Source organism: Hippoglossus stenolepis, chromosome 19, assembly GCF_022539355.2.
Source record: "Hippoglossus stenolepis isolate QCI-W04-F060 chromosome 19, HSTE1.2, whole genome shotgun sequence".
In the NCBI taxonomy this organism is placed as follows: Eukaryota; Metazoa; Chordata; class Actinopteri; order Pleuronectiformes; family Pleuronectidae; genus Hippoglossus; species Hippoglossus stenolepis.
Window position 1 is genome coordinate 13,236,935 of NC_061501.1, and position 22,615 is coordinate 13,259,549.

The 22,615-nt window shown below is 42.9% G+C and overlaps 2 protein-coding genes across 2 annotated transcripts; both read right to left on the minus strand.

The window, feature by feature from the left end:
- On the minus strand, positions 1 to 4,895 carry cpb1 (carboxypeptidase B1 (tissue)). Its single transcript, XM_047337931.1, has 11 exons — positions 4,699 to 4,895; positions 3,986 to 4,061; positions 3,562 to 3,686; positions 3,370 to 3,469; positions 3,176 to 3,277; positions 2,988 to 3,092; positions 2,792 to 2,902; positions 2,565 to 2,655; positions 1,841 to 2,019; positions 636 to 720; positions 1 to 371 (listed from the first exon to the last, which is right to left on the minus strand). The coding sequence occupies exons 1-11, from the start codon at positions 4,761 to 4,763 to the stop codon at positions 184 to 186; spliced, it is 1,227 nt and encodes a 408-aa protein (XP_047193887.1). The 5' UTR covers positions 4,764 to 4,895; the 3' UTR covers positions 1 to 183.
- A 137-nt stretch (positions 4,896 to 5,032) lies between these two features.
- On the minus strand, positions 5,033 to 11,565 carry agtr1b (angiotensin II receptor, type 1b). The gene is made up of 2 exons (XM_035142832.2): positions 11,271 to 11,565; positions 5,033 to 7,107 (listed from the first exon to the last, which is right to left on the minus strand). Exon 2 carries the CDS (start codon positions 6,998 to 7,000, stop codon positions 5,912 to 5,914), a length of 1,089 nt encoding a protein of 362 aa, XP_034998723.1. The 5' UTR covers positions 7,001 to 7,107; positions 11,271 to 11,565; the 3' UTR covers positions 5,033 to 5,911.
- Positions 11,566 to 22,615: the final 11,050 nt, after the last annotated feature.

A 22,615-nucleotide genomic window follows, 5' to 3' on the forward strand; every position in this document is an offset into this window, starting at 1 on the left:
TGGGGATGGATCATTGATTTTATTGTTTGCACTCATCTTGACATTCTGTCAAGCACAGCGAGGAAACATGGCGGGTGGTGGCCGTATCCATGGATACGGGCTGGAGATTGGCTGAGAGCTTGGATGGTGCTGGGGGCTGGTACAGAGGAGCTGAGTTGGCAGGGGTCCTGGCAGTTCGGCTCCCTAATAGAGGTTCTTCTGCACGTAGGCGGCGATGTACTTGACGGCCAGCATGGTCTCCTCACATGTGGGCTTGATCTGAGACTCGGGCAGCAGGAAGCCATAACGACCAGTGTCACGCAACTCGAAGGTGTAGGAATACTTCACTCCCAGGTCATAAGCCCAGTCGTCGGAGCCTCCAGCAGCAGGGTCTGAGGGCAGACAAGCAGAGAGGGATTATTCAGAGTGGGATATGCTGATGACTTGGGTCAGCCTGGGTGCGTTTTTATGCAAATCGGGGGCCAAAAAATCCTTTGTTTGCTGGAAATAGCCTTGGCTCCTGATTTCCTCTGAGGCAACAAAGGGTGCGTGTATGGTGAACACATCAGAATGCATAATAGCAGAGGTGAAAATAGATGATCAAGGTTCCTTTCAATACAATATTTCCCCAAGGAGACTTATGCAGTTGTACTTACAGATGGTCGTGGCACCAGGTCCACTGGTGTAGCGGGTGCCGTACAGACTGCGCAGGGCAGCAGAGGCTCCCTCAGCAACCTCCATCTACAAAACAGAGAGAAAACACACATATCAAAAGCAATCACCAGGGTTTTGACCATATAAAATCTAAATATATTCATATATATACTACAGAACACTTTGGCGAATAAAAAACTGTTGTGCTCCTGAATTTATTGGCCCCTAACAGCATCAGAGAACATGCATCAGTTACCCAGCAACATCTAACGTGAGCGACTATCAGATGCGGCTCATACCAGACCAAGCAGAACACCTGAATGTAATGAGTTGAGCAACAGCAGCATTCGCCATGCATTGCTCTGCTTCAAACAAAACATGTTTACAGCAAAATAGTAAAAAGCTTCAGCAAGTTCCAGCAGGAAATGAAACCCTCAGAGAGATGCACCAGCAGGAAATGATATTTCTGGACGGACAGATGAGTTATGACGTATCCCCAGAGTTCTTTTTTAGTTTTTTTTTTTTTATTCTGTGATGTGTCAGGACAGAGAGTGTAAAATTACAAGTGAGTAATTGGAATAATAGAGAGGCAGAGACATGTGATCATGCCTGAGTTGGTGTGAGAGAGCCGGAGCAGGGGTGTGAGTGTTAACTACGCAGCCCTCGGACACCCCAGTGAGAGGTGAAAGAGCCATGAGAACGAGGCATTAGAGCAGGGGAGTAAATGATTTGCAGCAGCTAAGTGTGTCCTTTAGATAAGAGTCGTAATGGGCCGAATTCCTGCTTCAGCTTTTGGAAACACCTTGGTGCTGGGGGCGGGGGGTTTAGAAACGATTCATAGAACACATTGAATATTTGATTGAAATAAGAAAGTTCTGATTAGCTGATATTTTTTTAATCAAGATGCACATGGCCCCTTTGATAAAGACACTTTCAACGCTTTAAGTCTGCATCTAATTAAGTGCTTCATTTCACACATGCTTTATGACTTTATTTCAATGTGTGATTATTAGTATTATATATATATATGTAAATAGTTATTTGCTTGTATCTGTTTTTTAATTCTAAATAAAGTGTCTGGAAATTGTTAAGAGTGCTATACAAATAAAAAGTATTAATATTATTATTATTAGTAGTAGTATATATTTTATATAATATTAGTAAATAAACAACTTATGTAGACATAATCTTATTTCGCTGTAATCACAAATAACAAGAAGCAGAAATGAAATAATATTAAGGGAGTAGAGGAGTGGACGGTGAGGTAGGCCTTGATGATGGACCTGTTCCTGCGGATGAAGTTGGCAACGTTCTGGACCTCGATCTCGGACTCAGGGGTGTAACCGCAGAAGGTGTCGCTGCAGGGGTTGTTTGAGGCTCCCATTGCTGAAATTAAAAAAGGCATCGTTGCAAAAGAGTACATTTCTGAGAAAAGGTTCTCACGGTTTCTGATTAAGACTATACGTTTGTAACAGAAAGCAACAAACTAGAGGGGCTGAGTTGGAAAAATATGTGTGTCTGTTTTTTTGTTGGTTGGCTTGTATGTTTCTTTGTTTGGAAGCAAGATTACGTGAAGACTGCACGACAGATTAACATGAAACTCTGTGGAAGGATGTGAAATCAGTCAGGGAAGACCCCGTTAAATTTTGGTGATTTTTTAAAATCACTTTCTTTAACATGGCATTTTTCAACATTTTCCCAATATTCTCAGGAAATAATTTATGGATCTTGATGAAATATGTCTGGCATATTTAAGGGACCGATATTTATAAGTGTGTGTAATTTGGTGCGGCTTGATTGAATTTAAGGGGACCGTTCCACTGAGTATCATTCAAGTCGAAGATATAACCAAATTGCATTTTAGGAACTCCCACTTTATGTCAGTGCAACACTCCCTAATAAGATATAGCTTTGTATTATGTTACACTTACAGCACCAGCCAGCGTCGAAGTTCCTGTTGGGATCGGCTCCAATGCAGCTGGATCCAGATTTCCTGGAACGAGTTTTCCTCCACATCCTGTTCTAAAGTTCCCAAGTGGATAAAATACACATTTCAGGCTTGCAACTAACAAATCAACAGATTCTCTAAGACAACAATACAGTAAAGTCTCCGTTGGGCTGAACTATAAATATATATACGCTTGCAATTGGAACATACGCTCTTGTGGGTGTAGTCATAGCCATCAACATTCAAGACAGGCAGGACAAAGACGTCCATCTGGTTGAGCAGGCTGGTCATCTGAGAATCACTGCCATAGGTGGACAGAGCCTGAGGAGGATTGGGAAAAAGGTTTGAGTTGTAATCAGAGGAAACATCTGGATAAATGCTTGCCATGTCCACATGTCCTCCTTACCTCCTTGACAAACCACTGGCAGAAGGCAGGAGAGATCCACTCTCTAGCGTGAATGCCACAGTCCATGAAGATAGCGGGCTTGGTGGAGCTGGACTTCTTCCCGAGCTGTGAAACACAATCATGAAACCTGTGTTAGATAGAGTTACACGGAAAGTTAGAAATGTATCATTGTGTTATGCCTGACATACCTTGAGAACAGTCATGGGACGTCCCTCGTAGGTGTTTCCGATCACCTGCTTGCTGATGAGGTCGGGGTTGGAGGAGGAGATAGAGGCGATCCAGGACTGGACCTGAAATTAAAAAGCCGGGCGAATAAGAAATAAGAAAAAAAACAAAAACATCATGGGTCGACATTTTGGCTGATAATGTTCCTGCTTCATACTTTGTCGAAGTTGTTGTACTTGGTGTAGCTGTGGGCTCTGGGAGAGGGCCCCTGATCAGCCTCAGCATCAACAGCAGACTGCAGATCCTCAATAAGGACCCTGATGAGGGATTAGAACAGTGTCAACACCCTAGACTTCTAATGCGTAAAACCTAGATGCTTTATTTGTTGTATCTTTGTCCCGTGACCTACTCTTGCTCCATGTCACTCTGCTGCAGGAGGGTGTAAACCATATCCAGGTAGATGGCAGGCACGCGGATGTCCACATCGATGTCGATCGTCACCAGCTGAGCGTTCTCGGGCCTCCAGAAGTCGACCTGCAGATGGCGCCAAAGTCAAACACTTGGACACATTGAAACGCTCAAGCGATGGAATCCAAAACACAGCACCTCATCCTCTCATGTGACAAACTGAAAGACGTATTAAATGTTAAAATACCAGAGGAATTATTTGATCTAAGCATGTATGGACATTTTTAATCATTCATTGAGTAAATTAGAAGAATGTAGGCCCAGTTTCTCCTCCAGCACCATTAACGGACCAGTGAAACCCCTGCAGTGAGTGAGGATAGCAGCTGTTAAGGTTGGGGGTGAGTGTGTGAAAGCATGACAGGTACCTCGATGCTCTCAGCCAGCTCCTTAATGAGCGTCACATGCTCGTCAAGCACGGGCTTCAGTCGGAAGACCTTCTCACTGGTGAAGAACAAGACAACGATCACAAAGACAGAACAGGAGACACAGGAATGATGGTTTGTGTTACAGGTAATAGTAAAATAATACTACGAAAACACTGTGAGTCCAAAACCTGTAAAAATGTCACAATAGGGAAATGGACTGTGGAGATTTATTCAATTATTTAATGACACTGCAGCAGAGGTCTTTGGTTTTATCTTTAACGAGACATTTTAACCTCCATATTCTTTAAGAGTATAACCCTAATAAGTCTTATTTGCTTTATTTTGAAAATGCTAAATTCCACCTCTGAACTGCCATAAATAAGTTCTTATAAATTGGACGAAGTTACAGCTGTCAGGTGTCTTTCTTGGAAGGCCTCCTCTCAGCTGATGGGACCAATGTTAAAAGTTAAATACCGTCTTGCTTGGAACTAGTTTGGCAACGTGCATAAATATTAACATTTACATAGTTTAGATTAATAAGGAAATTGCATTGAACCTGAGTCTACCACATTACTATGATACACAGCCAGCAGGTGATGATACACACTGTGTGTAGTACATAGAGCTAAAAAAGAGGCACAATCTGCCCTGCAAACCTGATATTACAGTCATAGTTTCATACAAGAGAATGAATTGCAGAATTCAAAGTTTACCCCTCGAAGCGAGTGTTGTCACACAGGGCAACAGCCACCAATCCAAAGAGCAGGAGGACCTTCATGTTGGGAGTGAGGCCGGTCTGGACCCCGGACGGCTCTTATAACCCCCTGACCTGTCGCCCATCCACCAATCCCCATCTGTGATGCAGCAACGTGTCATACACCCCCCCCCTAATGTGCACCTGTTATTTTTAGGTGTTAGGTGGAGGAACGGGGGGGTCCTGCATGATGCATAGTCAATGATTAATTGATGTGAGAGGCGCTTTTCGGGAAAACGTGGAGCCGAAGCCATTCGATTTTCTTATTCTCAATCAAAAAGAATCAACTCAGGTTTTTGTTTTTTCAGATTCTTTTATTTAATTCATATATTCACAAACTGTACACTTACAGAGTAGAAAAAAAAATCTATCAACATGTTTAAATATGACAAATACAACCACCATAGATATTGACATTGATCACCCAACATGGAGTGTGTGTGTGTGTGTGTGTGCATGTGTGTGTGTGTGTGTACCACTCTTATTCATACAGTGTGTTACATGGAAACAGCATTACAGGCAGTTATAAACACTTATCATACAGCTTCAACACAGATCACATGATTTAACTGTATTATATAACATATAGGCACAAGTTGTCGAATATGTTAACAGCAGGTAGGATTTTACATCATGTTCTTTGCTACACAGATCAAATTGTTCCATGTACACAACTGCTGGCAGAGCATGCACGAGTGGTGAGCGCATGATAACGTGTCGGATAGTTTGAGGCCCTGAGGAGCACACAGAATGGTTATCACTGCACAATATGCTACTTCACTGTATCCTCAAGGTATAATGGTGACGGAATCCTGCAGTACATACATATCTTATATATAAATAATGGCAAAAGCAATCTGTAATCATGTATATGTAGATTTTTTCCAGCAAGGGAATTCTCTGTATGGTTTATTACAGTTTTTTTTAAATTTTCTTTGTGACACTGACAGAAGCGCTCGCCTGCATGGATGTGACACGTGTTGGTGGTGATGTACTCAGAGGGAGCATGATTACAACTTTACAGCCATTCTCCATAGTTCAGTGCTTGTTAATACAGTTGGGGGGTTTTAAAAACATGGAATGTCTCCATCCCTTGACTCTCAACAAAAGACCAAAAGAGCAGGGAGAGTGAATTTGTACCCACTTTCTTTTGTTTTTCCATTTTTTTTTTATCACTTAACGTCGGTGGAGGCCTTACTTTTGGCTGTAAGACTCAGCACCTCTGAGGCACGGAAGGACAGGGCGCTCATCTTGGAGCTGATGCTCGGGTGAGGCCCATGGGGTCCCACTGGCGAGCAGTGCAACAGCCGCAGTAAGTTTTTGCGAAAGTTGTGCCCCACAAAGCCGTACACGATTGGGTTGACGCAGCTGTTGAAGTAGGCGATGCAGATAGTGAAGGGCACGGCTGTGTCAATGATTTCCAAGAGGGCACAGTTTTTCCCCATCATCAGCTGGGTGAGCACCTGCATGAAGTGGAACACCTGATGGGGCGCCCAGCACAGGAAGAAGGCCAGGACAGCCGCGGCGAGCATGCGCAGGACCTCGTCGTCCCGTGAACGGGAGCTCTTCTGGATGTGTCTCGCCCCTACCAGCGCTCGACCAATGAGGCAGTAGCAGGTGATGATGATGATGAAGGGCACCAGGAAGCCCAGCAAGCTTTTCATGAGGCTGATGGTGAGCAGGAGCTCCTTCAGCGGTAGGGTTCCATTGTTCACGTGCAGAGTGCCACACACCGTAGTGTTAGGGTTCGTGATGTTGTAGACGTCCCTGGTAAGAGCTGTGGGCACGCTGAGCATAAAGGCAAAGAGCCAGATCACTACACAGGTGATACGTGCGTACACCACAGTGCGGAACCTACGGGACCGCACTGGGTGCACGATGGCGAGGTACCGGTCGATGCTGAGTGCTGTGAGGAAGAAGATGCTGGTGTAAAGGTTAAAAATCACCAGCCCGGCACTGGCCTTGCACAGGAATCCTCCAAAGGGCCAGTGATAGCCCCTGGCTGCGAAAGTGGCCCACATGGGCAAAGTGATGAGGAAGGTGAGGTCAGAAACCGCAAGGTTAAGGACAAAGATGTGGGCCACGGTCTTGAGCTTCATGTAACAGTAGATGACAGCCACCACCATGCTGTTCCCGACAATGCCAATGACAAAGATGCAGCCATAGACGATGGGTATCAGGAGGAAGAAGAATTTGTGGTTTCCAGACATGCCGCATGCCAGATCTATGCCGCCCGTCGCTGCTCCAGTTTTATTCAACATTTTCCCTTTTTAGTGCCAGATCCTGGGACTTTTTAAACAGAGGGCCGTGTCAGCAGGGTGCGTCTGTGGTGACTGATACAGGCCTTGGGCGAGGGCCTTAGCGAGTCCTATAAAAGAAACACAACAAAAATGTCACAGGCAGTCTAGGAGAGGAGCAGTCGTTACCGCTGGCATGGCCCATAAACGCTAATCCACACGAGCACCCATGAAAGTGCTCGTCCTACACCAGCTCATTAAAGACCTGCACATTAAAGCCATCCTGACGCTTTATGTTATTTCTGTAAAATAAGAAGCCATGAAAAACAGATGTTGCATGTTATTCAATATTCCAAAAATGCACTTTGAAGCGTCATTATTCAGACAGAGTGCGTGCTGCCGTCTTCTTTAAATCGTCTCTCTGGCTAATGAACGGCAACAGTAAAATTGTACAGTGTTTTATCAAATGGCCCGTCCATCTGGCTGGACCGTCAGCACCCGGAAGGAGAACGTTTATGCCTCGTGTTATGACCTGTGTTAATGAAGGCTGCGTGGCAAAGCGCGAGCTTGGATAACAACGCCATTAAACACAGGGGTACTGAGGGAGCAGGGAGGAAAGCGAAGAGAGCGGGTTGAGGCTCCAGTCACTGTAAAAAGACATGTCACGTTTCAAACCCTCGGTGTGCGGAGATACATTGTACCCAGCATGAGAACTTCTAATCAGCACACACCTAAACAAACAGGACAGCAGGGATTCGGCTCTGTGGAAACTTTGCTCTGTGAGAAAATAAAACCTGCGTGCTGCGGAAAATATGCCTCAGGGCGAGTTTTTGGTTCATTTGTATGAGCTGAATGTGAAATGGGGGAGAAAAAAAAGGGAAAAGAAATTCTCCCCTTTGTTTAGAGTCTTTATCTTTAATAGAACAGCTTAGTGAGCATCATTAGAGCGGCTGATGTAATAATATTAGCATAAGCCTCATGTATAATGTTGCTGTTGCTGCAAAGTCACTAATTACTTGAAAATTAAAACACATTTGTGATCATATTAAAAACCAAAGAAAACGGAGCGCAGAAATGGACGTACATATTATACAACAACATATTATGGGCTGTTTTTAGAATAGGAAGCTGGATATTTAGTTTTATAATACATTTGATGTTATTTAATTTGAATAGAAATAGAAATCCTGATCACCACTCTGACTAAACTGAGGAGGCGTCCAGCCACAAGATGGCATCCTAACGTCAGGATGTGCCTCTCTTCCATTACAGTGAAATCATCGTGTACAACTTATAGGGAAGATGTATATTTATTTAGACAATATTGAAAAGTTGCTTTTTCCTTGACCAGAGATCTGACTGCACGAATACCTTTTATACCTGCATTCCTGCCGCCCTCTGGTTGGCATCAAGACAGTCTGAGCCCCTCCACTAGAACTATTTTATCTCCAGGTCTGAGATCTCCTCATTTTCCACAAGATTACAGTGGATGAATTCTTTAAAACAAAAGAAAAAAACCTTCGCTGCACTAAAGCAACAGCCGTATCGGTTGCAGATGTGGGGCTTGTTGAGTGTGGAAGATGTGTGGGTGCCAAGGGCAACACAATAATGAAATATCTCTGAGAGTTTCCTGCACAGGCCCAAGTGCAGTAGGTGTACAGGGTAAAGCACCAACACAGATGTCACTGCTTAGATTTGCCATACGCGTGTTTTCGCTCTTTAATGATTATAACAGTGGGTGGCTGTAAATTTAAACCACGCAGACGAGAGCGACAAAACACGTATCGCAATTTGAAGATTTTAGAAAATCTCTCCGCTATAGAAGATGTCTGGTGACCGCAAATGGAAATATGGCAGAAAATGGACGCTGCTTGCCTTTTACCATTATTGGAAGGTTTGGCATTTTAGTCCGCCAGTATTTTTCCATGAGGAAGATGCTCGAGGCAAGAGGATGTGTGTGAGTGAGTATAAACACGGCTGAAAGTTATTGCTGCCTATATATGTAAGTGAGCCCGGTAATAAAGGTGAGGTGGCACAGGCAGAAGGTGACGCAGAAGCAGGTGATTTAGTCCGGTGAGCTATATACTGGCACATTACTGAACGACAGCCATAAACCCTGAGTGACCACAAACAGGAAGGTAACTCCACAAGGTCCGCGGGCCAAGCTGCATCCTCTCGGACAAGACAATAGAACCGCGCTGTTAGCAAACACAATGAATAAGATCTCGTCTGGAAGGAAGTACGGGGAGTCTTTCTGCAGCCGTGCGGTGGCTGAGTTCTCAGTGACACTGCAGAAGCAACATTCCAGCAATAATCCCTCTCCGGGGTTATAAAATCAGCCACTTCCTGGGATTTCATCAAAAAAAAAGGAAAAAAAAGAAGCTAAATCGAGTAAGGTTTAAAGTCACAACCCGGGCGAGTCTGAGTTCCCATCAACAGAGCTATCTGCGGCCCGAGCACCTGACGGCTCCGACATGAGCACCACCATCTGGCTGCCCAGAGAGCGAGCCACTAAAACGGCTGGTTGATGGAGTTAATGATTTATATCAACCCATTATAAAGTGAGGTTCATCTTACTGGGAACACACCACCTCAGCCGCCCGCCTCATGATCACTCGCTCATTTAGGCCTCAGGGTCAACACCGCGTTCTGCAACAAGCGCTGCTTTGAACCGGACCCTTAGTTTCCTGTATCTTCTGACAAGGATTACAAATTTAACACCCATCTACCCAACATCAACAAACTTAATTTCTCACTCACTCCCTGTAGAGGTATAATATGGCTGCCTGAGAGTGCGGAGCGCCTCATGTGTAGCCTCCTACATCTCACTTCCTCCTGTCTCATCTTACAGGGAGTCAACGCAGGTTGTAGGAAACTTGATCATCTGCAACTTCACCAAAGTGTTGTGGTGCCATGCAATTAAGGAAACTGCAATTTGTTTTAAAAATGCACCAAACTGACAAACTTGTCCTTTAGAATAAACACACACATAAGTGTGTTTGTGTGTATATGTGAGAAAGCGACTTTGTTCTGCAAAGGAGTTAATAGAAATATTCCCTTCAGACAAACACACACTTATGTGGTATATCTATATATATTAAATGAGAAGTGTGTTGTTTAGTGCATCTTTAAAAGAAATTGCAGATTTCTCAATTGCCTGGCACCACAGCAGTTAAGTGAAGTTGCTGCTGGTCAACTTTCCTACTTCAAAAACTCTTTAGCTGAAGTGACTCCCTGTAAGATACGAGACAGGAGGAAGTGCGATGCAACAAACCAACACACTTCTCATTAAACATCTATAGATTTCACACGTGTATATTAAGTGTGTGTCTGTGTGTGTGTGACAGAGAGAGAGCGACAGTGTCCTGCAGGAGAGGAGCTAATGGAAACATTGGCTTCAGATACCATGCCTGCATTTTTCTGTTTACAACACTCCACTTTCATGTGACTTGCACAATTAAACAGCGGCGACGTCTGTGTGTGAAGCCTTTCACCTCGTTTCCTGTGATGCATTTTAGGAATCGTGCCCCCTGCACTTTCTCCGAACAGCAATAACAGACCATATTAACTCATAGTGGGGAAAATAAGCACCTATAAAAGTGAAACACATAAATAACTCTTGGTTTACGAGCATATTGTCTGCAGTGATTTCTTCCTTCTCGTTCTCAACCCGTTCAATCCCTAATATCACGTATCATTTCTCTTTTCTGCAACAGTCTCTCACACTGATGAGGCTGAAAATTCAATTTCTGTTCCCCAGCTTTCCCCGTCACTGTTATTCCACTGCCCTCTTCACTCTCTCCCATTTTCCCCCGTCCGTCTCGGGGATTACATTTTTCATCAGCGAGGATTTTCAAAGAGCGCAGAGCAAGTGTTTATCAGGAAGTGGATCCAGTTATTTGTAGCCATATGAGACCAGGTCATGTTAGAGAAGAACCTTTCGCTCAGAACTTCATCCCTCTCTTCATACAGTGTGCACAGAGCAGACGAGGGTTCAGTAGCTGCTTTAAAGGCTCTGCACACACAGGATTTGCACATGAACAAGTTGAACAAACAGCAACAACAGGTGGCAGTGGACAAGTCGCAGAATACATCTATAACGTGCAATTTTGTATTTTTTGCTTTCATTCCCTGCAAGTGTGGCTTCCTGAGATAATAGCAGTGATTTTTAAGCAAAGAAATTATGAGATAAATAACTACAGAAACATTTCGAGATGTCTAAAATAAAACATACGTATTTTTTTAAAAGTGGGTTAAGTTCAATTTCTCAGATGAAAGTAATGTGTGATCTTACCTGTGGTGCTGAACCAGGAGGCTGCTGATGCTCTCGGAGCAGAGAGAGAGAGGGAGACAGAGAGACCACCGCAGTGTGCCAGTGACCGCCTCTGATTCAACTTAACTGGTGGAGCGAGACGAGCAGGAATACCGTCTGACACACAAACTCACTCTCTCACACACACACATACACTCTCACCCACCCACTCGTACTACGCTTTCTCTCTCTCCCACACACACACACACCACAATAATGAATGAATTATACTGGAGGGAGTCAGCTACGTATTGTCCCGGCCCAATTCTCTCTGGACTGGTCTGCACACACACACACACACACACACACACACACACACACACACACACACACACACACACACACACACACACACGCACACACACAAACTCACACAATATCTTACACAATAGTACATCTCGTCCTCTCCTCCTCCTTCTCCCAGAGTACCATTTCTCCTCTCTCTCTCTCTCTCTCTTAACGTCTGCTTTTGATCACACACACACTCTCTCTTTCATTTAAAATGTATTGCTGCTCTTGACAGGTAAGGTTGATTAAAGTGCCAAATCTGGGCCTGCATGCTGCACAACCCTTTGAGTGCTTTTAATTCAGCGACACAGTTTAAGTAACCACACACACACACAAACACACGCTCGCACATTGCACTTTGGTCAACTTTACTTTTATTATCTCGAGCACCCCTCTTCTTCCACCAGTATCATCTCTCATCCCAGGACAGTCCCTCTGTCCCTTGTCGTCTGCACAGCATGAAAGGGACGTCCAGGCTCTGATTGTGATTGGGCCTGTCGACACACTGTATTAATAGCTGCCTCCAGCTCGCCCTTGGCTTGGATCAGGGTCCATCAGGGGGGCGACGTGAAAGGGGGGGGACTGGGAGGGTGGAGGGTGGAGTTTTCGCTTATTTCCCGTTTTCTAGTGTGTGATTCAGTTGTCACTCATTTGTCAAGGTGGATGTATTGTTAGGAGTGAGTGAATGTGTGTGACTGTCTGACAACTCCCCATGGTCAAGCTCTCTTTGTCCAGACTATTTCAGTGTGACTGAGGCCCTTGCTGCTGAATGTCACTAAAAAGAATAAAGAATATGTGTGAAAGAATTTGATCGGCAAGGAAAGGGAGGTATTCGAAGCGTTCGTACTCTGCGATTGTGAAAAGCGGCTGTTATAAGAAGGCATCGCTATTTTTGGAAACGTCAAACATCCATCACACACAGTTTGGTGCTAAAGTCACGTGTCGCTCACTATTCTTTTCTTTCTCAAGGTCCTGACAGTGTTGAGAAGTGGGTCACATCCTCACCTCTCTTGCAGCTGTCTAGGAGACGGATAGTGATGGATGAGGCGGCCGGGCTGTCATCCCCTAAATCCCCTCAGTTTCAGTGTCCGCAGTGTTGACGGTGAAGAAAGCCATCACCTGGGATGAAGACAAACGAGGAAAGAAAGGAAAAACAAACACTTGAGGCTGAGTGGAGGTCCTGTTTGGTGGCTTTTGCTCAGTCAGGTGTGACCGAGTCATTTGAGAATGATCACATTTACCGAGCTCTCTATGGCTCCGAGCCTCCCGGAGGTCAGACGGGGTCAAAAGGCAACAGGTACAAGGATCTGGCAAACTTTCTGAACATACATGACATGCACCAGAGTGCTGCTCACTCTTTATTCGTGTCATTGCTCAGGAGGGGCAGGTTGTGGACGAGAGTAACTCACTTTGCACGGCAACAGAGCCATTTACACCTCCAGGAGATTATGATCCTGCTCCATTACGTCTTCAATTACTGTGAATGATAAGAATCATCCATTAGGCAAATGTTTTCTTATTGCATATCCTGTCACAGCAATGAAAATCTGTCTGGTATCATATCATTCGCACGGCCTCGCTCCCGCCACCACGAGAATAATCAACAATCTATATCTGCGCCACGAGACCTCTCAGGAAGTGAGGAGAGTTATGTATCAAGCTTTGCCTCTGTGTTTTCCACAAAACAAATAATTCCCTGTAGGGACAGGATGTTGTTGCAACACCCGGCACTACAACATTGATTCACACTCCTCGGGTACAAGCAGAAACAGATGTTGACGATTTTAAAAATGGAGATGTGGGGGGGAGAAGAATAGGTGGGAAATGACATTTCCTTTGAGACTGTACCTGCTCAGAATTGATGGGTGGTGTTTATTTCAAGTTTTGGTTTACAAAGTGAAAAACTCCATGTCCTGAAAATGAACTCCATAATTCACTCTAGAAAAACACATATGTAGCTTTTCCAAGAGTATTTATGAATTTATGTGTTGCAACATTTTGGAATCTGTAGGCAGAATCCAAGTGATATGGTCATCTATCACGTATTGGGTAATACATCGTTTCTGGGCGAGTAAGGCCAGAAAAAGGACAAGGCCTCATCTCAAGTGCTCATACCCCGGAGCTGTGATTGTGGGGGATGTTCTCGCTAATCAAATCCCACTAATGAGATTAGCTGTGTTAGCACCTAAGCTGTAGTAGAATGAATTGATGACTGGGGTAATTACTGGTAGCACACAGCTCTGCAGGAAAGGATGCACCTTTTTACACCACGACGACACAGCCACCTGCTGAAGAAAGACAATACTCTGTGAGGTCTGGAGCTCGGACTGTAAACCGCTGACCAGTGCTGACTGCTGTGTCATCTTAATACGCCAATAAATATATTTGACGTGTTTACAGGTCTGCAGGGCTGCATGGTTTCCATCAAAAGACCCATGTGTGAATCCATTGCATTTTAACTGGTGACTAGGGGCCAGGCTGAATTTGATTAAAATAAAATCATCATGCGGGGAACATTTTTCTTGCCTCACATGTTGCTCATTAGTCTCAAACTTCAACGTTGCCCAAACTAACAGTGTTTTCACACACAAAGATCTCTCCTCGTGTACAACAGCGAACTTGAGAGCAACCCTGACTTCATATTTTGGATTTGGCTGCCATGTTTTATAGAATAAGCGTGCCCATATTTCCTTTGTCTAATCCTCATTGTTCCCAAATAAAATGCACACATGAAAGTTTTTCATGGTGCACATCAGGAAAAGAAAGCTGCAGATGAATGACTAATGGCTGCTCTCCAGCTATCACCTCAACGACATGCAAGGATTCATAAGGTTATTAGATACACCTGTGTTTGACAGGCTATAATACATGCAGAGGAAAGGGGTCTGTTCAACATGACCTTTTTAGGTATTGCAAAAGTTTTTTCATTGATCCACTGGGATTTATGTTTCCCAAAAACACTGGCTGGCTCCGTGAATCAAATGGAACGACAACACGCAAGAGACAGAAACAAGCGAAGAAATCAGAGTAAGTTGATACGTGGTTACAAAATAATGCTGTGAAGTTTAGGCTACGAGAGAGTGGAAGGTTCAGGCATTAGAAAGAGAACGAGAGGAAGAAGATTTCTTTTTCTTTTTGCATTTTATTAATCAAGGTTTGGAGAATAAAGTCATAATGTTGAGAACAGCCTAATATTTAGTGAATAAGCCAAAACCTGAAGAATAAAGTCGACTGCTCAGGTCGATCGAATTCAACTAGAAGAGTGACTGACAATGATGTTTTTCATACTCACTGTGTTTACGTACTAAGAGAAGGAGGAGAAAAATTCAAGTTTATTCTATAACATTTTGACTTTATTCTCGATATATAGTGATTAAAACAATTCTATGATGATTTAGTTTGACTTAATTTTTGACTTTTCAACTTTACTCAAACATTTTGACTTAATTCTTGACATTTCAACTCAATTGTCAAACATTTCAACTTGATTCTCAAGCATATTGATTTAATTCTCGCCATTTCAACTTTGTCTCAAACATTTCGACTTTATTCTCAACATTTCGACAAAATGGCAAAGAATATCTTCCTGTTCTCCCTCAGAGCCACAATCATTTTGTTAGCTTGGCCCTAATACTCTTCCATATGTGACAGGCAGCTAGCATTGCTTCACAACACACACAAAAAACACAAAAAAACTACGTAACTGAACGCACCTTGGCCGCACCTTTGTATGTGAGGCGGCAAATTTAAACCTGCTCTGTTTGTGTTTGCGTGTCTTTGTTGCTGCTGAACTTTCCCGTACAGCTACTGTCAGTTTGTGCTCATGTTATTTGGGGTTTGGTTTATTTCTTCGTTTGCTGGCTGTTGCTTTGCACGTTGGGGAAATATATGAACGCTCATGTTTGACTTGGCTGCTGTTGTTGCTTCGCTGCTGCTTTTGTGACGGTTTCCTGCTCCCATTTCATCGAGTTGTGAAGTCATCGTTCTGATTACAAGTGTGTTCAAGTGTTTCGAAGTCACGCTGTGGAAAAAAAACATGGACTTCACAAACAAACTATGTTGTATGTATGTGTTTAGAGCGTTGGAAAAGCTTGATGCCTCTTTTCGATATGAGTATAACAACAACGATCAAAGAAAAAGGATCGAGTGTGACAGGCTTATGAAAAATCCTAAAATCCTTGCCTAAAAAGTCTGGTATTTGGGGCTTGATTTACAATTTTCAAGAACCTAACGTGTATTATTTCACGCTAAAAGCTTCTATTCAGAGCTGATTATAAAATGATGTGTATTAGTGATGAATATATCAAAGTTGAGGTGGTGTTCATGTTAATTTTCCCAGTCCGTAACTAATTTTTCTGATTATTGCGACACTATGTCAATGGATTTTTTTCTCTCATTGCAATGTTGGGTCTCGCTATAAAGCTGCTTTCAGACATTTCAGATGGCACACGTGGGAATAAATGTCTGAGTGTCCGATCGAGGGTAAACTCTGTATCCAATTCTCAGGACTCCGCAGGTCATGTCTGAAAACAGCTCAATGTGACGGCTTGCTTTTTTCTTTTTTCTTACCATACTCCTCTCCTCATGCTTCTTTTCCTGTTTGTGGTTTTAGAAGTTGCAACACTGTCTGGTTGCATTAAGTTTACAAACATGTCCTGGCGGTCAAACACTCTTGTTGCTGCTGAATAACATTTTGAAAGTGATTTGTCTGTGCATTGCTTTTCTGATAATTTGCAAACTCGAAAAACTGCTGCGAAAACTGTCTGCTGCAGCCGCTGTTCGTCATTTTAATATGTTGTTGTTAATACAGTATATACTGTGTGAAGCTGTTCATATATACCATGTGTTGCTGTGACGAGGAATGTTTATTATTATTATTATTGCTCCCCACCCCCTGCTTTGCTGAACTTGGTGAATACTTGCAGAGATTGATGAGGTCAGAGTGTAGATGCCAGAGATGAACTCTGTATTCTCACGAATCCATGTCTTGTCACTTGGGTTCGGAACTCATTTCTTCCTCCAAGCCCTAAAGACGGGGGAAACATTATTTTATATATTTTAAAAAACTAAATCAATACATACAAATATATACCATATATTGACACACCCTTGGTATGTGGAGAACAACATGTAGACATGAAAATGGAGGATAATTTAGGTATTTATCAGCTGTATCAGCCACCTAACTCACAAATAGTTCTTCTAAACGTCTGCAGTTATTAAAGTGTTAAGAACATATGAGCCTTATGTTTAGGATTGACTTCACTAGGGGAGGCAAGTTATACATCTGGCTATATAAGGCTATAAAATGAACTCTGAAATGATGTGTTTTTATTTCATTTCATTTTTTTAGTGTAGATAATGGAGACTGGACTTGGGTAAGCCACCACTACAACCTTTTTTTTTATAACGTGTATTTTATTTAATGGAAGCTCAACACTCTGTCGTGCTTCGTATAGACATAACAAACATCCATCTGTACAGAACTAATTTCTGGGCCTCTTGACAGGCCTAAATATCCAGCACGACATAAATCACCCTGTGATGGCCCATAAAGGACCTGTCCAATGTGACTTTAACAAGCATTTTATTTTCTCAGTATGCTGCGTAGGTGTCAAGGACAACTCTCGCACCATCCCTCTGGTGCAGTCAAGGCTCAGAAAATATTTACTGCATCTCACACATTGCATGGACCTGCCTTGTTAGCGCTGCTGCCTGCATCAGCCCGACTCAAAAAAACTGTACTTATGTGGGAGGACGAGCAGGAACGTGAACAAAGAGTACCAGAGCAGAAAGCGTCACATCAGCTGTGTATTTCTTCCTGTTTGTTACTGTAAGGGGCGAGGGATACATGTACAACCTGTAATCACGCTGGTTTTGGTTTGACCTTTTGCCCAATTGAATTTCAATTCCTGCTCAGCGTCACGGAAATCACCGACCTCCAGGGGTCGACCCCGGAGATGTAAAATTATATGTCTGTCGCAATCCTCTCGATCGGAGCTAAAGAACAGATATGTCAAAGACAAATCTTTTACACAAACAGGAAGTGTCCAAGAGATTGCGGGAGAAAGTGGTGGGAAGGCCTCTACCAGGCCTCTAAGAGTCACGTTGTTTTGGTCTGAGCTCCCCAAGGTTGCAGTTATACATGCACACAGGGAGGGATGGGAAAATACTGAAGGGTTCGCGGTGGGGGTGCTTCTGAGGGAGGCTTGCTCCATATTAGTGTAACCTCTCCCATGAATATTTTTAAGCCCTTTATTAGAATTGAAGTGGATTAAGAAAGGAGAAAGAAAAGGGCATTTGTATTTCCTCTCATCATGGTCCTGGAAGGTTTATCAGACGCCTGACCTTCGTATTAAATGAGACAACGAGCTGTCGTGCAGGCGTATTTAGCTTCCTTAAGGTACGATCTGTCGAGCCAAAGGTGCATTATAGACTGAGATAATGGAGGAAGAGGCAGTGTTGCCTTCGAGCAAGGAAGTGAGTGCTGCTGCTCTCAAGGTTTTATTCTGTTTATTAAAGCGATTCGTCATTGTGTTCAGACATCGCAGACACAGGCTAGAAGAGTGTAAACAAATAAATTAGCCTTTATGTGCTTTCCTCCTTAGTAGTTCCTTATTTAAATTGTTATTCAAGTCAAGTGCGTCTTGATTTCATTACGTCTGTTATTTTTTCTGTAAAGTTTCGTGACAAGTTTTTTTTTCTTTTTCTGAAATTGGTGGTGGCAAATCCAAAATCTACTTTTTAGAAGAAGATCACAACGTCTGAAATAGTTTCCCTTATGATCCAGCAGAGGGCGAGACTATCAGCATGACCTATCGTATCCTCTCTAGACCTGTCCGTTTAGTAAACCATTCATTTTACGTTGTTTAGCCACGAAAACTGAAGACGCTAGCAAGCGAAAGCCTTAGTCGGAGTGGACAATCACGACACCGAGGCATCCGAGAAGTGCTGTGTGTTAAACTGTTGTTTTTTACACCGTAGATTGCAAATTAACGAATAACAAGGTAACGCTGTCTGTCAACTTTGTACCATAAAACCACCTCATCCATGAGAACAACTCTGAAGGCTTTCCTGTTGAGCTCAGATACATTCTAACAAATTGCTTGTCACTTCAAATTCATTTGAACTCGATTTTATTTTTAAAGTGACTCTCCTATGAGGCTATGGTTGTATGCTCTTTGGCTGTTAATGTATGTGTTCCTGTAGTGAAGTTCAGTGTGTGTGCAAGATGACAAAGTTTCACCCGCACAATGGTGCACTAAGGATCTGGAACCTGTTCTTAACCCCAGCCAGGCCTTCCTTATGTAAACAGCATGGGAACAGCATTGAGCTTTCCTTCTCACCCATGACCCTCTCTTGTAAAACATCCACAACCAGGCAGGGGACCAGTACTGAGGAGCTGTGGAGTAAATTCAACTGGATTTCAACAACATTTCTGCTTTCAAGATGCATCTGCGCGTCAGTATATCTGAGACTTTATGTGCCGTATCACAGCTTGTACCCACTGTCCTTTCTCAAACCACCTCCGGCCATGCTCTTTCTCTGGGACTGCTGGGGAATTTGGGCTCAGCTGAGTCAATAGCCTTGGGGCCCTACAGACCATATAAACACCCCTGTCCTCTGGGAAGAGGGTGCTGGCGATGTTTTGTCATGTCCTCATCTCTGTAGTAACAAACAGATTAGTCTTTGACAGACGTTCGGAGGCAATGGCTCTGTCTTCTATAACCTGCTGGTACAACAAATAAACACACTGTCTTTGTTTTAACATGATTTTTCAAGTTGGAAAATTGTATAAGGTGATGAGTTTTCACGCCAGTATCGTATCAAAAAATTTAAAATGCATTTATCTGTTCTCGACCCAGATAGGGAAGGTGAAATCTTTATTCTCTCAAAAATAACATTTAAAATCACGTCTTTTATTAAAATTCTATTCAGTTCAGAACCCATAATTATGATCAGTCTAATGAAATGAAGCCACATTGAAAGGGGGAAAAAATTGGATGAAGTGTGTGTTTTGGCGTTATCAGCATACATACCATCATATTTATTCCTCTTCAGTCCCCTTTATCCCGTGTGTGTTATAAAGCCATGACTAATAACTAAATGGAAAGATTTTTCAAGACCATTGTGTATTACTATACTGGGATTCTTATTCATGCTAAGCATGGGAATATGGGCAAATAACTTCAAAATGGTCTGAACTCACGTCTTTCAGTCCTTTCCCTGTTCGTCATCAGGTTCCTGCAAGTTTGTCGCATATTCTGGGACGCCAAGTTCACTTGACCTAAAAGTAAGCAACAGGTCAAGAACTTCAGCTCGGAACAGTCTACTGCCCGATCTCTCCAGTCCTGTTACGTGCTCTGTTCTGCAAATATAAGCACATTAGGAAATGCTGTGTGTTTATGTTTTGTCTTAATTACTTTGATGGAGACGCAGATGTTCGATTCTGTTCTGTCTGCTGACCTGTAAGAAGACAGTAGCTTTGAACATTTTGACTGGGTTCCTGTTCCCAGCATTTCCTGCTGAGGTGGCCTTGTCTGAGCAGTTTGTTTTGGCTGTGTTTTGAAGGAGTGCCAGTTAGTGGATGGTACCATGCAAGGTCTCGTAATCAGCACATAGTCCCTGGAAAGGAGGACCTCTGGATTCCAGTTTACTTTTCTATGCTCTTTTTAATTTGAGAGAACATCTTATAGGTCCTGTAATGTGACAGATTTCCTGGAGGAATATGTGGGCATAGGATAGTTTCAGTATAGGGATGATAATAATCTGTTCAGGGAATTCATTTGGTTGCCTCGAATTGGACGTTCCACAGGGAAACGTGAATCCCCAGAGAACAAAAGTCTGTCAGAGCTGGACCCACACCTCTGTCACCTGGAGGAAGAAATAAATAGTGCAGCCTCTAGGACCACAGCCACGGCACTTCTGGCACCTTTAACCATGTGAACACATTATGGAGAACAATGTTTCGTGAAGCTGTTGGTTTCATCTGTGTAGCCTTATAGTCAATCATACATAGATTATATTAGATACTTCAATGTTAAAGTTCCTTATGGCTTTATTCTGATATTTTGGGTTTGTGATCTCTGGAAATGAAGTTTAGTGCTCAGTTCAAACTGCTTTCTGGAAGCCATATGGAAATGTTACTGGGTCCATTGACATTATGAGTGATTATTACAAGTGATTTTTGGCCATGAAATCAAACATGACAATGTTATAAAGTATTTAACTGTCATCAGATTAACGTAAAGAAGAATTAAGTGTCAGTTTGCCTCTAAGTGGTTTGGATCATTGAACAGCATCTAAATCCTCCCACAGTGAGAAAGTAAGTAGGTTTTAAATGCATTCATACTTTGACACGACCATGTTTAATTTTCTCAAGACCAAGGGTGTAAAAAGGCTCATTTTATCAATGGAAGTAAATGGAGGAGAGTGGTATTGTAAACCAAAATCACAGCTTTATAGTGGGTATATAGTGTATTCCTGAGTATCACACAGACTATACGTCCCAATGAGTCATCTGAATTTGTTTAATTATTCTGCAGGAAAGTGCAATGTATGAGAATGCTCATAAAACCAGGGAACATTTAATGTGGGGTTACATGATTGTTTTTCATGTTTTTAGAAGTTTAAATAAATATAGCTGCTCATGCGTACGGTCTGTACCCATAGACTTTGCATCACAAGACTGATGAATGAAACAATGGACTCCAAATGAAATGTTAAACACATACGCACAGTGTTTGAATAAATAAAGGCCTTATGATGCTAAGCAGGTTGGTCAAAGTTTTAGGAATCAAGCCAGGGAATTCCCTCACTGGAGCCACAACGGCCTGATGTGTTTTCAGTTGCGACGTTTTCTCCCAAATGAAGAATGCATCATGCCAACAGACTTGGCAGAACAAATATAAACGCAGGGAAAAATGGAAAATATTTGTAAATTGAATACATGGCATTCAAGTTAGTTTTCTTTCTCAGTCGATTCCCCATAAATATCTGTGCTTTTCTGTTTAGGATTAACCCTAAATGGCCTGTTGGCATAGCTTTTAAACATCAGCACAGCAAAATATTGTATTATCTGTGCAAGTCGTTGGACTTCGATAGAAAAAAATAGCTGTCATACTATATGCTGTTATTATGGATTGGAATCCCAGGCTCCTAAATTGGTCATAAGAAGCATGTACTTTGTGATTATCAGGGGAAAATAACCGAGCGTTCATCTGCCCCATGGGTGCTCGTAGTGTGTGTGTGTGTGTGTGTGTGTGTGTGTGTGTGTGTGTGTGTGTAAGGTCAGTTAACCCCCGCTGAGAGAGCTACAGTGGGTGGGAGGAGGAGCAGAGCCAGAGGAAATGACACAGCAGCGGGGTACCTCATGCCAATCAGCATACAGCAAAGAGAGAAACACTATAGCCAAAACACTGGTGCTTACCGATTTTTTCCCAAGACTGTGTGATGTTTTCACCCTTGAGATGAAGTGGTTATAGCTTGAATCGTATAATCTCAGTTGGGTTGTGCTTTGGTTCCTCAGATATTTTATACCATATACTCGACTTAAGCTGTTCTTTTGTCTTTCAATAATTGTTAACTTCCTTCACCAAGGAGGTTGTTTTAACTCCTGTCTGTTGGTTTGTTTTGGTTCTTAAACAGGATTTGACAAATTATACGACTACGCTCACTAAATATTTACTGTGGAACATAGTGGAAGGATTGGACCTGGGCCATGAAAGAACCCATTACATTTTGGCATGGATCTGGAAAAAGCTCTGGAATTTTGTTGATCTCATTCTCTTTTCCCTCCTGAGGTATTTGTAAAATTCTTTTGTCATGTGCCCACTCCGGCTCGGAGAATTCTGCAGAGAGCATGTTGCTGTATTGTCACATCGGCTCACTGGACATTCTAGGGACTTTGTACTCGGGGGGCTAACAGGAAGAACTCCGGTGAATGTCTGGAACCACTGACACACACAATAGCCCCTACAGCTGATTTCCGGAGATTACCCAGAGTCCAGTGCTTGTCTGAAAGCAGCTTTATTGTGATC

What these genes read in the sequence shown, in the direction of transcription:
- agtr1b (XM_035142832.2), bottom strand. Translation starts at nt 7,000, where the DNA reads ATGTTGAATAAAACTGGAGCAGCGACGGGCGGCATAGATCTGGCATGC.
- cpb1 (XM_047337931.1), bottom strand. Translation starts at nt 4,763, where the DNA reads ATGAAGGTCCTCCTGCTCTTTGGATTGGTGGCTGTTGCCCTGTGTGAC. An exon ending in GACAACACTCGCTTCGAGGG is followed by an intron (nt 4,062 to 4,698) that starts GTAAACTTTGAA and finishes GTTCTTCACCAG; the next exon opens with TGAGAAGGTCTTCCGACTGA. An exon ending in CTTCGACGCTGGCTGGTGCT is followed by an intron (nt 2,020 to 2,564) that starts GTAAGTGTAACA and finishes TTTTAATTTCAG; the next exon opens with CAATGGGAGCCTCAAACAAC.